This window comes from Crocodylus porosus, unplaced genomic scaffold, assembly GCF_001723895.1.
Source record: "Crocodylus porosus isolate Cpor-Errol unplaced genomic scaffold, CroPor_comp1, whole genome shotgun sequence".
NCBI classification, from domain to species: domain Eukaryota; kingdom Metazoa; phylum Chordata; order Crocodylia; family Crocodylidae; genus Crocodylus; species Crocodylus porosus.
The window spans coordinates 3,304,773-3,318,928 of NW_017728943.1; the positions used below are offsets into that span (position 1 = coordinate 3,304,773).

General features: G+C 40.7%; 1 protein-coding gene across 1 annotated transcript in view; it reads right to left on the bottom strand.

Annotated features, from left to right (window-relative positions):
- Positions 1-14,156, bottom strand: part of MAP3K3 (mitogen-activated protein kinase kinase kinase 3) — an 85,912-nt gene that overhangs the window by 37,643 nt on the left and 34,113 nt on the right. Inside the window, exons 3-5 of the mRNA XM_019548520.1 lie at positions 13,238-13,359; positions 12,775-12,864; positions 4,141-4,181 (exon numbers count right to left, since the gene is read on the bottom strand). Coding sequence (XP_019404065.1) covers positions 4,141-4,181; positions 12,775-12,864; positions 13,238-13,359 — 253 coding nt within the window. The remainder of the gene's footprint in view (positions 1-4,140; positions 4,182-12,774; positions 12,865-13,237; positions 13,360-14,156) is intronic.

The following is a 14,156-nucleotide window of genomic DNA, read 5'->3' on the forward strand; positions in this document are numbered from 1 at the left end:
TTTGACCCCAGTACTCTTTCCTGCCATGGCAGGGGGTCGGACTAGATGATCTGCTCAGGTCCCTTCCGACTCTACAAACTATGAAACTATGAAACATTTTTGTTTATCAGGAAGATACTAATGCCATAAACCAGTATTTCCCAACTTTTTCCAGTCCAAGGCACACTTACATTAATAAAATTTTTCCACACCTGTTAAGGCATTCCCCATCCTCATACTTATTGTAGCTAATTGCCATGGCAAAATTCTGTGGCACACCTGTTCATTTCTGATGGCACACTTTTGTGCCGTGGCACACTGGTTGGGAAACACTGCCATAAACCCCCAGTCTCTGGTCATCTGGCTTACATATACCTTTTCCAGCACTTGCTATGGGACAGACTCGTATGTGAATCTGGACAGCACCCAGCACATTTTGAGAGACTACACAGCATGCTGTAAAGCAAGTTGGTCTCATAAATCTCCTTTGTAATGAAGTCTCCATCACAGAAGCCATGACTGTTAGGACTAATGGGCAACTGGGCTGCCAGACTTTTAACAATAATGGCCAAATAGGCCAAAGAAACTCAACTCCTATTCCATTCTTAGAAAAAGTGACCCCTTCAGATGAGTGCCGAGGCAAATCGCTGCAGTTTATGCACCATAGACTGCATCTATCCTGTGGACAGATGGCAGTGTGCAACACTGTCAATCCAACATCTTTCATCAATACCAAGTACTCTTTAGCTTCAGTTTACTTCCCCTGCTCCTTCCCATGGAAAGTTAGTCTTATTAGCAGACCTACAACATTCAACTATTTCGAACTAATTGTCCTTGTTACAAAGGCAGCCTACAATAACATTTTCTACATATTACTAAGAAGCCAATCCATGAAATTACAGTACTATGGCACTGGGCAAATGAACACTGCTTTCAGCTGCACTGAAGCTCCTTATAAAGGCTTCCATTCTACATGCAGTGCACTAAAACCAGATTTGTGGCACCAAAAACAGCTCTATTAGAAGAGCGCACAGAGTTTTAAACTAACAAAAATCATGGAGTTCAGGGTTTAAGGAGGCCATTCCTGCCTGACCACCTTAAATATTTGTGGTTAGATCTGGCAGCTTCTTTGAAACCAAACACACACACTTACATTCTCAGGGCAAGCCTGCTGTCTGTAACTGCATACCACTTTGGGAATGGGGAAATCAGGCAAGCGTAACTGCATAATTAGTCTAACATACAATCAACCTTTTCATTTCAATGTTTCTGCTGAAAACCCCTGCTACTCCCCTGAGCTCTGTGCCATCTTAAACATGCCCACTCGGGAAGGAGATGTGAAAGATGATAGCACTGTGTTGACGAGATTTCACTTCCGAGTTACTTTGTCATGGCACTATATCACAAGATATTGCGGCATGTTGCACAGAGGCTCTGTTGTACTCCGTACCATCCCTGTGCAACACTGGAAGCCAGATTGTGTCAGTGCTCTATTAGGATTTGCAGGAGACTTCAACTACAACTACTTCTGAATTTCCTCTTGGTACAAAATTTGGGTCTATATGCTTGAATCCTACACAGAACTCTGCAAGTGCTAGAGTACAATATCTGTTTTTTTGTAAAAAGCAGGCTTATACAAATCACTGACTCTTCTTCTAGCACCTCTATTTTCAAGACATTGTCATTTGTACTCCTAGGAAAAGAAAATTGAAATAATTCCAAGATTTATCAACACCTTAAGAATGCAAGCAAGGTGTTCTTAAACTTCAAGAATGTTCCTCTGTCTACATGGAATCACAAAGACTTTAAAATGTTAGTTGGTTGTGTACAAGATATTTTATTCATTATTCATATTTCTTTCAACAAAATATCCTTGTGTCCCCAAAAGGATAGCAAATGCAGGACTTTTCTAACTTAATTGCTGGAAGTAAAGCTGCACGCGTGAAAGTGATTTACAGGGTTAGTTTGGTTCCTTTTAATGCCTTGTAAAACTCAGTATTATAAAAAATACAAATGAGCAAAAACTGGGATCAGTGAGAAGTCTTTCCTTTCCATGTCTGCTACCACCAAAGTGCAGGCCAGTGCTACGGACAGGGTATCAGGAAATGAAGCACACGGGGGGTGGAAATCAAACTGCCCTGAACTCATAGTCCTAAGCCAAGTGAAACTAGCAGTAACAAGTGGCTAATCAAGCTGTAAGTCATTTAATGTTAGATTAAAAAAAAATTACATTATCATTTACCAATTAATATACAAAATGACAAACAGAAGATTTCAAATTTATTTTTGGATTGTGTGCATTGATTCATAGATTGTAAGGCTGGAAGGGACCTTGGAAGATCATCGGGTCCAGCCCCCCACACCAAGCAGGAAAGACAACTGGGGGTCAGGTGACCCCAGTGAGGTGACTGTCCAGTCTCCTTTTGAAGATTTCCAAGGTAGGTGATTGCACCACCTCTAGAGAGGGAGCTTATTTACAGTCAGGGTGTCCAGACTGTGGAAGAAGTTTTTCCTAATATTAAGTGTGAAATCGATCGTCCAGGAGTTTATGGCAATGTGTAGACAGGAAGAATGCTAGACAGGTGCTAGAGGAGGAGTCAGTGATTGTGTAGACAGGAAGAATTTTTAATAGAAAAATTACTGTAAAAAACCCCCTCAAAGTTTAGTAGGGAAACTCAGTAAACACTACCAGAAGGCACACCACCTCTAAAATTGATCATCTATTAGTTTGATTTCATCCGTTAATTATTTTTAATAAGCTGCACTAACTTAACTTGACATGACATGAAAATGATTTTCCAGAGAAAGAAAGGGGTCTATAAAGCAAATAATGACACCCCCAAGAAACCCAACTTTCCATTAGTCAAAATACTGGAGTAGGCTTGGGAGTTCGTAAAGTATTACAGATCACAAGTGCTCTCCTATAACCTTTTACTTAAAGCATCCACAGTGGCTTAAACGACTCCTACTGAAGTTAATGAGCCTTACATGTATTAGTAACGGTAGCCAGATGACCACATAATGAAGCCACCTATGTGTATTGTCTTTGTATGACCATTTTCAAAAAGACTGGCCACTTCAGCAAAATAAAACTGTTGGGGACAGAGGAAATATATGGAGCCTTTTTTTCCTCTAACAATGGTTATATAAATCCCAAGGCCTTGGGATTCAGTAAAGCACTCAAATGCATGCATTACTGTATACAACCAAGATGCTCTATTGATTTCAAGAAGCCTATGCATTTAAGTATTTTACTGAATTAGGACCTAGGAAAAGAAATTCCCTTTCCACTTACAGCTGAGGCACTCTAAACTGTCCTAAACATGCTCATTCAACTTCAGTGACACCCTGAAGTACCTCAGTGTTGCTTTACACTAAAGTTCTCTTTACCTCAAAGATTTTAAGAGTTTTTTCTGCAAAGTTTATACCGCAAAAACAATTCTCTCTCTAAAATGTATTTTCCAAGTAGAAGCAAAACAAACTAGGATAGGGGAAATCTGGGACATACATGGGAATAATCCATCAGGACTACCCAAGTCCTCAGTTTTCTTCTGCTTTGTATACCATTATGATTTATACCACTGGGTATATCAAGGAGTCCCATCTTCCATTCAACAATGCAAACACAAGGAAACCCCACAAATATTACAGCTGTTCTTCCCACACATGGGACCTCTAAATTACTCTGCTTTGACATGTGTGCAGACGTTTAGAGACAATCGCTAAATCAACTGACTGATATATCATGGACAGATTTCTTTTAGCTCAGGGAATGAAGAAGAGAGCATGTTTGTGCTGAAAAGGAGGGAAAGATTTATCTTATTTCAGTAAGACCATCTGACCAAATTACACCAAAAAGGATTCTAGTCCATGAATTCAAGTAGCACTAAGGCACTACCCTGGGAGGCAGAAGTACGGAAAAGAGGAGCAAAATTACTGGGGCCAATGACAGAAAGCATGAGCTCATCAAGATTTCCAGCAGACACTGTCCCATTATCTACCCTAGATACAGTACCTCAAATAATCCATAGGAAACCATTTCAGAAAATCATATTAATTTGTAAGAGTCAAAGCAGTAGATTCCATTCAACCCCAGCATAGTCCGAGTAGTATACTTCAGGAGAGATTTTGTACATGCGAGAACAATGAAGGCACACTTACCGTCTTTCCCCATTATATTCAAACTTTATCCTTACATCGTTCTGCCAAGAGAGAAGAAAAAGAAGGTTAGATTCTCAAACTCTTTGGCATGTTTCATACATGTTATAACAATGCACACAATGAAGATCTTTGAGACCTGAATGTGGAACATGCGAAATTACAAGAGTAATATACTATATTTTCCCACATACAACACATACTGGAATATAATACATACCTTGTTTTTGAAAGGCAGAATGAAGAAAGATCTTTCCTTGTAGTAAATACCTGAGTAACAACAGCTGGAGAGCAATGTTCCCTCTAAGGTTTAGTGATCTGTGAGCAATCCTGACTGGGAGTGCATGGGTACCTCAGTGTGCCTACCGCTCTCCCCAGCCCTGCAGCAGCCTGTGGCCAGATCAAGGTGGGTGGCGAGCGGCTGGATGTCAAGCCGCCGGCGGCAGCGGGGGGAGTGTCGGTACCTCCTTGCTATGGCACTGGGCAAACCCCGCCCCAGGCCAGCACCCGGGGGCCATGGCCCCCTACTGCCTCCTCCCCCTCCGCCCCTGAATCAGTATGCTACTGTGTGCACAGCATTAAAAAGTTATTGCGCGGTATCATTTTTTATTGTGTACAGCCGTGCGCACGCATAGCTCAGAAGGCACGCTACTAGAGAGCAGTAGCCTACTCACTATTCTGGTCCCAGTGAATCCTGGCAGATTTTACTTTCACTTCTGCCTATAACCAGCAGAAGCTGTTCTCACTGTATTTCTTGTGTATAATGAACACTGCAATTTCCAACAGCTGTTTTTTGGGAGGAAACTGTTGTAAGAAAATATGGTATTCATTTCTGGCTAAGAATGCTTTATGTTGTACTTATTATGTCTTCTCTATTATTTCATATCACTATGACACTAGTTAAGAATGAGCTGAGCTATTCATTGACTGTCTAGTTTATTAGATATGGGCACCATGAAAACTTACAAAAAAAATCTCATGTCAATTGTTTCTTATGCCATAAGGAAGTCCCAACCATGTGCCTTCAAAAATGAATCCACGCTTCTGACAACTTCCATCCTGAATCACCAAGTTGTTAGTCTATTCTGTCCTTTTAGTAGATGTGGCAAGACTTTGGCTTGTCCTTTCCTACCATCTCTTTCCATTTACACAGCAAGAGGATTCTGTACATAATATTTTTCTCCTAATGTTCCAGGTACATGGGCAATGTATGAGCAGAATCAATTTTGTAACATCTGAAGTTTGCCTTCTGGTGGATTTGCCACAATATATCCAAAACAGTATGCATATTTGAAGCCATCAGGCCAGTGAAGATGGATTTGAGGCTGTTTTGCATCAAGAAAGCAATACAAAGCAGCCAGAAATATTTGACTCTTAACATTCAATTGATACACCAGATTAGTTGTTGTGATACAGATTCCTCTTTATAAATCTTTTAAAATATATAAGTAAATTTACCAGAGTAGATGAAATAGGGTTATCTTTCTTCTTTATCAAAGCTCTCACTGACTAGGCAAAATAGGGAATGAGGCATGTAAAAGGTCTTTGCAAAAGGGAAGGTAAGCAGACAAACTGTAGCCGACAGACCAAGGGATGACACATGCACATAATATTACAAGGAACAGGTAGGGAAGCAGCTACATCTGGGATGAGCAGGAGGAGGTGACAAAGAACTGGAGAGGTGCAGAGGGGCTGCGAGGAACAGAGGGGCATAAGCATAAGAGTCAGCATAAGAGACTACCAGAGAAGGAGAATTTTTTGATCCCATCCAATTTCCCTCTGATGAAAACTAAAAACTAGTACATGGCTATGGAGTTTTTGAATTGCAGCAATAGCTGTAGGGAGCAAGTAATCCAAGTATGAGAATTCTTGACATGCATCCACTATCTCTCCCCTTCAATTCATTTCAATGAACAGAACTGCAACAAGCAAATCAACAGGAAGAGGAGATCAAATTGGCTGAATTACCTGCATCACCATGACACTAAGAATAAACTACGCTATTAACTGATCCTGTCTAGTCTATTAGATAGTCACCATGAAACCTTACAAAAATTAGAACATAATTTCTTTGCCTGCAGTTTAACTACATCAAAAGTTTGAACAGTCTGTTATAGACTGCCCAAGCGATCCAACAACGAATATCAAATTTCTTAAAAAGTCAATTTAAAGTTAATTTCAGCTCCAACTGGACAATGGAGTTACCTCAAGTAACTCTTCCTGTACAAAGTAAACACTGTAAACATAAGATAAAGAACCATCTTCTTTTTGCATAACAAATACATCTCTGCTTCAAAATAAAAATATACTCTGTACTACGGATTTACATCCAGTGCTTGCATAATGCAATTTAATTTTTAAGCCACTTTTCAAGTGTATAAAAAAAATCACCATTCATGTGATCCATGGTGTTAATGGAGTGACTATATAGACTGTGTATTAACTTACATATTCAGAGGGTGACAGACCGTACACAAAGTTCATTGGGCTAAACTTTCATCTCTTGAGACCAAAACTGAAATCCCAATTTAGATCACAAAGATAAAAAATAAAAGGAAAATACTCTGTTCTGATAAGGCTTCATAATTTCTGATGCACAATTTATGTGACTGGAGTAGACTGAGCCATCTGTGAAAGCCTTAGACAATAGGCAATCATACATCTAGGAACTTCAAAAAAATATGGCCAGGAAACGCTCTTTAAGCTAGAGGAAATATCTGGCAGACCCAGTGGTCAAGAATGCAGTTCAAAGGGACCATGCGTTCACTGTTCACTACACAGTATTCCTGCAGACGGGTTGTAGGTACATAACTGACCATGACAAATGGGTTTCCTGACCAGAGGAACAATAATCTAGTCAAGGTAATTTACATACTGGCTTTCCTAAAGATGTTTGCTCAGGTGTGAGGGAAGGAAGAATTTTATGCAAAAGGATGCTGAAACTGAAGCTCTACATATCTGATCTGTTTCAGCTGTAGTCAAGAGTAAAAGAAACAGTAGACACATAATGGTCTGCAAAATATCATTTTTTCCACATACAGCATCTACCCCTCTACCCCAAGCAAATACACACCTTGTTTTTAGAAAGCAGGACATAGAAAAAAATATTATTCCAGTCATGGCTGATTATGTAACAGAGTAAGTCCTCCTGGGAAACAGAATATCCAGGAAGTGCGGTATCAAGAATCTCCTGGTGTCTACTACTTCACCCAGACTGTTTCTTGGGATGCCACACTTCCTAGACATTATGTTTTCAGGAGGATTTACTTCATGTCACACAAGGTTAGGCCCAAGACGACCCTTGCAAGGGCAGCAGCAAAAACATTAGTTCTTTATAGAAGTTCCTGCAAATAAGATATTGTTTCCATGTCACAAGCCTCATCAAGATACTACCAGCAGCTCACTTACGGCTTCAGAAGTCAGCAACTTCGAGGGGTGGGCAGGGTGAACGGCCAGACGCAAAGCTGGCGGTGGTGGCGGCAATGCAGTTACCAGCACTAGGCGGGCCCTGCAGGAGGGGCTGTGGCCGCTATGCTCAGCTCTGTGGGGCTCCCCCAAGCATGGGGTCCAGAGCAGTCACCCCGATTCATTCCCCCCAGCCCCAGGGACAGCCCTGACTGCATGCCATGCACAATCTCTTCAGGTTTGCTTCTTTTCTAGCCAACCCCCTCCCCCACACCAGCTTTCCCACTTAAAACATGTTCCAACTTTTTTGGGGGTGGAGGGGTGCATGTTGGAAGGAAAAGGTGGATGTTGAATGCGAGAAAGTATGGTATATCTTCAAACTAACTGGGTGAAAAAACCTCTCTCTTACGCGAATCTATTAAGGCTATAATGCAGGGAGAGACACCTGTGTACCAGATGAGGTTGCTTATGTGTTGAGACTTTGACAGCTCAAAAATTACTTTAGCCTTTTTTTCGGACATACATACAGAAGTTCTCAGACCAGGAAGACTGAAAGTGCCTCTCAGTATTGCTCTAGTATGCACCTGGGGAGGAAGAACCAGCAGCATACCTACAGGCTGGGGAACACCCTTCTTGTCAGTGCAAAGGCAGAAAAGGATCTTGGAGTCATTACTGATGCCAAAATGAACATGGGCTGACAGTGTGGGGAAGTGGTCAGGAAGACCAACTGTACCTTGTCATGCATCCACAGATGCATCTCAAGCAGGTCCAAGGAGGTGATCCTCCTCCCCCTCTATGCGGCACTGGTCAGGCCGCAGTTGGAGTACTAGCAAAGAAAGAGAAGAAATTACTTAGACTTGCCAAACAGGTATTAAGATGAAATTAAGGAAGGTAATATTTAGAGTGCCTGTTTATAAAAGTGTCCTTGCTGCAAGTTGTACTAAACTATGGAACAGTCTTTTAAGAGAAGTTGCAGAAGCTCTGTCACTTGGAATATTTCAAAATAAACTAATAAACCCTGAAGAAGCCCCATTAGGGAAAAATGCTCTCTGTTTCCTCGGGTGTCCTAAGACAAGACACAACTGGGAAAGAAATACTAACAGCCAAATTTGATTCTTCTATGTCCTTTTAAACTGTTGACCTGTAACTCAGTGAGTAATTTTTAAATTAAAAAATGCAGTTAGGCCTTAGTGCACTGAGGTCCTGTTGCCTTATCTGAAAATTGATTTAAAGATAATATAAGATATAAAATATATATATGTGAATACATAATATTGTTTCTCTAGCTCCAGCATCAGCAAGAAAAACAAAGCTTTAAATTCTGTGCTTTACTATTCCAGTTTTGAGCTGAACACTATCGTGGCAGATAACAAATAAAAATTGTTGATTTTTTTTTATATTAATTAGTCTCTACCTCACACTAAAGAGATAAACTTTTGGATAACTATCTTTAGATTTATCTAGTAGTCAAGGAAATTTTAACTGAAAAACTCTCTGGTCCCAGGGAAGAGCATGAATTTCTGTATTAATTTCAAAGACTTCCCTTTGACACTGCCACTTGAATAAACATTACTAAGTTCAACAGATGCAGGACCTTAGGATTTTAAGGATACCAAAAAGTATACTTAGTAAAGGGAAATTTAAAGAGTTTTCAATAAATGGTAAAATTTCCAAGTACACTTAAGAAATACTGGAGCCTAAGTTTCATTCTCAAAAGTGGGTTAGGCACTTACATCATTTTTACAAATGGGGCTTAGATAGAAATGCCTGTTTTTCTGGTTGGTTATTCACTGCTGTTGCATAAATGTGCCACACTGTATCTGCATATTATATCCTTCTTAACAGTAACAATTGTGCTCATCAGCATGCCAAAATTTTAGCTAATTTGTTGACAGAAAGGACATAATTACTGATCTGATGCATGCAAAGAATAGGCACACACACAAAAAAAAAAATCAAGTGAGGACTGACTGTAAAAAAAAAAAAAACAAGAGAGAGAAAAAATACTTGTATGCATCACATAAATAGCAATGAAAATGATGCAATGTAAGAAGACAAGGGATCTTAAGATCCGCGCTCTAATGCAGGGACTGTTTTAGTGAACGAATTGAAAGGCCCCCTGAATGTCATAACCACACTGTATAATACCCTTCACTCTGAGTTCCCAAACTCTTTACAAATTATTCTATACACCAATTAGGCTCAGGTATATACCCTTGTACTGCTCACTCTGCTCTCCAAGTTATTCCTTTAGCTCCAAAAGACAGGCCATTATATTCAGATACCTTCTTTCCTTCCAAAATAGGTATGTTAGTGACTGGAAGTCTGATAAGTGTTTAAACAACCAATACCAACATTGGAAAAAATTGCAGGACAGGAGTAAAACATACCTCAGAAGGCAATTTAAAAATTGGATCTCTTTACTTACTTCTCCTTTAAAGGATCTCCAATATACAAATACTAAATTGCTTTTTAAAACATTTGGTCATACTTTCTATTACTTTGAGTGCTCTGGGTGATACAAGAGATTTGATTGAAGCACCAGGCTTCTTATGAGGTTTGGGATGAGGGACTAGGAATTACAGCCCGTGGGTCGAGTCTGAAACTCACATACACATGCTGTGTCCCTCCCTGCAGAGTTATACAACATGAATGCCTGACAGATAGACAACTGGTGAGGGGCGGGCATGCTCTCCCCCACCCCCGGACAGAGCTGTTCCTGCTGCCATCAGCTTCTGCAGGTGCTCACCAGCCCCAGCCCCACCGCCGACACTGCTGGCAGCTTCTGCAGGTACTCACCAGCTCCATCCCTGCCACTGCTGGCTTCTGCAGGTGCCCCCCCCCCAGACTCAGGAGGCACCAGTTGCCCATGGCCTGATAGAGCAAGGGATGGAATTTAATGGCCCAGGAGGGTGCTTCTAGTCTCATGTTTCTACGAAACAGATCCATGTATGATCAACGTCTGTGAGAAAAAGTAGATTCCAGGCAAGTTTATACAATCTTTGGCAATTCATCCCTAAGGGCAGTAGACATCTGGACACTGCACAAGATTGGGCAATGTTTCTCAGCTTGGAGTGCAGGCCACCAGAGAGATGACCAGTTTAACTGTGTGCTGGGGGGAGGTTAACGATCAGAGAAAGGAGAGGTGGGATAACCTCAAATTCCATCTGGTTACTTGCTGTAAATCCACTACTGTGGGTGAATGGGTAGTTTCTTGAAACTCAGTCTCCATTTTCCTGTGGCTGTTCCACAAAAACTGCAGGCTCAGAAAGCAGCCCACTGGCTCAAGCCACGTCTGTTCCCACAACATACAGCTCAGCTGCATGAACCTATATACTGGACCATGTAGCCCCAAGGGCTGCTCACAGACTTCTCCACTCCAGGCAGCAGGAAGCCTTCTGGTGAGCAAAGGAATGGGGAGGAAGAAAAAAAAAAAAAAAGTGAAGACAGAAAAAACAGGAAGAGATATGAACAAAGAGACACACTGGAGACAAAAGAAGTGAAGAAAGAATAAAAAGAAACAGGCATGGACATTATGACATGAAACAGCACAACAGGTTTCTGGGAAAAAGCACCCCCTCATAAAACAGACTAACATAGAAAGGTTGCATACCACAGAAATATGTACTGGCTTGAAAAAGGCACATTAAGACACCGTACAGATTGAATCCTTATTCCCCCATCCCCAATAACTTTCATCTCAAGCCTCTTCCAAGCAACTTGGTTGCACAAACTGGGATTTACAACACATGCAAATGAATTATAGGTCAACAACAGGCTCATTTCAACTTATGGCACAAGCCACAATTTGATCATTGGCCTTACTACCTCCAATTGAAGAACCCTACTCAGCATCCTTTCTTGAATTTACTGAGCATCAGAGACCCAAGTATGACAGCTGAGTAGACCACACCCATGTAAGAAATAATAGGTATTGAGCAAGACTCTTCAACCTAATAAGCACCAAATCTTTGTCTCCGCTGGCAAAGAAGTTTAGTGTTTAACCTGCAATTACCAAATGTGGGACATCTTTGATAGCAGCAAAGTATAACTGATTACACATTGCCAGGATGAGTAAAATTTAAAATCACACTTCTAAAACCACTTTATCTATACATATAGGGCAACATACAGGCACACTATGGAACCTGGGACACACAAGCATTTTGTTAAGTGTATGCAACACCTCCAAAGCCTTCTGGTCTTTTGCTTTTAATCACCAATAACTTAAATTGATTCTTAAAAGATAGCAATGGACAAATATCTGTGCATTAAAAAGTGTTGCTTTTACATTACAGTATTTTACTCAAACAACATAGATCATGAATAGAATTTCCAAAGTAGCCGATCCTCGCGCATTCAACCCCTTCAGAGACGATACATTTTTTTTTTAAACTATTTTTTGCCCTCTTTCTCTGCAAGACGCTAATACAGGATTCTTCTCTACAGAAGTGTCCAAAGGTTCATGTAGATTACTTTTAAGAAACTGAAGTAATGAGGCTTCCGCCACTTTCTGTGGGGCACTTTTCCAGTCTCCTGAACTTCACTTGTAGGGCTTACTCCACTTGCCCCCAAAAATGTAGTTTTTCTTTGTTCAGTTTCAACCCATTATTCTTAGTGATGCAATACAACTGGGTCACCCAAATAGCTTCCCTCCTTCATACGAACCCTGAAATGAGTCTTGTGGGCCACTGAGTCCAGACATCTGCATTGTTAGGCACTGGTGTTCACTCAACTCAGACACTTGTAAATAACTGTTTTGAAGAAAGGCTGTTGCAGTTTCACTTAAGTCAAGCTCCTAGACAACTTATTTTGCTGTTCTTTTTGAATTTCCTTCTATATTATGGGTGCCTAACTCTTCTCTTTGTAGTTTTAAGTGCAACCTAATCAAACCCATAAGGAGACAGGGTCTTTTAGTTTGTGACCTATTTTTCATCTCCGTGTGTAGCCTAGAACCAGTGTCTTCAATTTAACATTGCAAGCCGAAGCCTTGTCTGCTATAACTCTGACCCAAGTCCCTTTCAGCATTGCTATTTTCCAGGTTTCTCCTTCACATAGAAATATTACTACAAAAGTATATCCCTGTGCCATAAAGCAGAGCCAACAAAAGAAAAATGCTTCCTTAACCTCCCACACCTGCTTAAATGTGGTCTTTAAAGGTCACACTGCATAGTTTAAAACATGCTCTTAACTTACACTTGCTAGTAGTGACATGGAAGCCAGTATCCTTACCGGAATTTTTTTTTCTTCTACCGCAGAGGCACATTGGTTTGTTATTGCAGGGCTGCTCAGGAGGGCTGGGTTGCTGGCATTGTGTTTTTTCTTAAAAGAAAAAAAGAAGTTTTAATAAATGCTGATATATAAAGAAATGTGAACTGCGCAACAAGAATACCACTTGGTATAATTTTCAGCAGATCTATCCAGATAACATCCCCTCATTAATACATCTAAGGTGGCAAAATGCTGAGCTGCTCTGCCCTTCTTAGTCTACAATAATAAGTAAAATGATAGAAGCAGATACACACCAGGGACCTAACCTGAACGAAGGTAGCATAAGGCCCACAAAGTAGGCACATACTTTTACACTACTTCAGTTGAAACAAGGCACTAGCATTTTAAGCAGACAGACCTGCTGCTGACCTATTCTCTCCCTTGCCACAAGGCCACAATGTTATTGCTTTAAGTAGTCCATTACCTGCTTGCTTGAGTGAGTGGTGTCCTTATTCTTCATGGTTTCAAGGCCAGGTAGCCTGTGACGTCGGCCCATTTGGAGGGCAACCAGGTCTTTCATGATGGAGTTCAAAGCCTCCTGTTCATCTGAAAGCAGTAAGAGTTTAAGAGGCAAGTTCACCTGGTGAGTATCAGCTGGAAAATTCTTGTTTGCATCTGGTTTTTAAATACATGATCCAGTTTAGAGATCTTTTCAAATATATAAACTACATCTTCACATTCTTCAATAATTATGAAGTTCCACAACTCCATACAGGAGTTCTGTACAGGAATGGAAGACAGGGATTGAAATTTTAGTTTAATAGAAATCATAGGCAAAATTCCCATCAACTTTAATGAAGCCAGAATTTTACCCTGACATATTTCGCATTTCCTGATCTTGAATTTTTTGTCATTTCTTTGCTTCTTTCAAGAAACTGCCTTAAGATATTATGGACCAAGGAACTTTTGTACACCAAGTCCGAGAATACAAGAACTAAGAGGCATCAGCTGAAATTACAGAACTATAGACTCATAGATAAATGGGACTGGAAGGGACCTTCAGGAGCCATCTGGTCCAGCCTCCTTCCTGAGGCAGTATCATCTCTATCCAAGCCATTCTATACAACCCATAATTGAAACTCTACATAAGGCTACCATGAACCCTGACACAACTTAGACCTAATACCTTAACTTGCCCCAGGTAAAGAAGGGGAACCACAGCAACCAATGTCTTGCTTCTATGAAAGGCTATCAATTATAGCTAGGGGGGACCAGAAGGGTTTAGGGGGAGACACTGTTTCCCCTAGCACCCCCTGGCATGACAAGGAACAATGGACACAGATTATTAGAGAGTAGGTTTAGATTAGACATCCGCAAGAACTACTTCACAGTTAGGGCAGCTA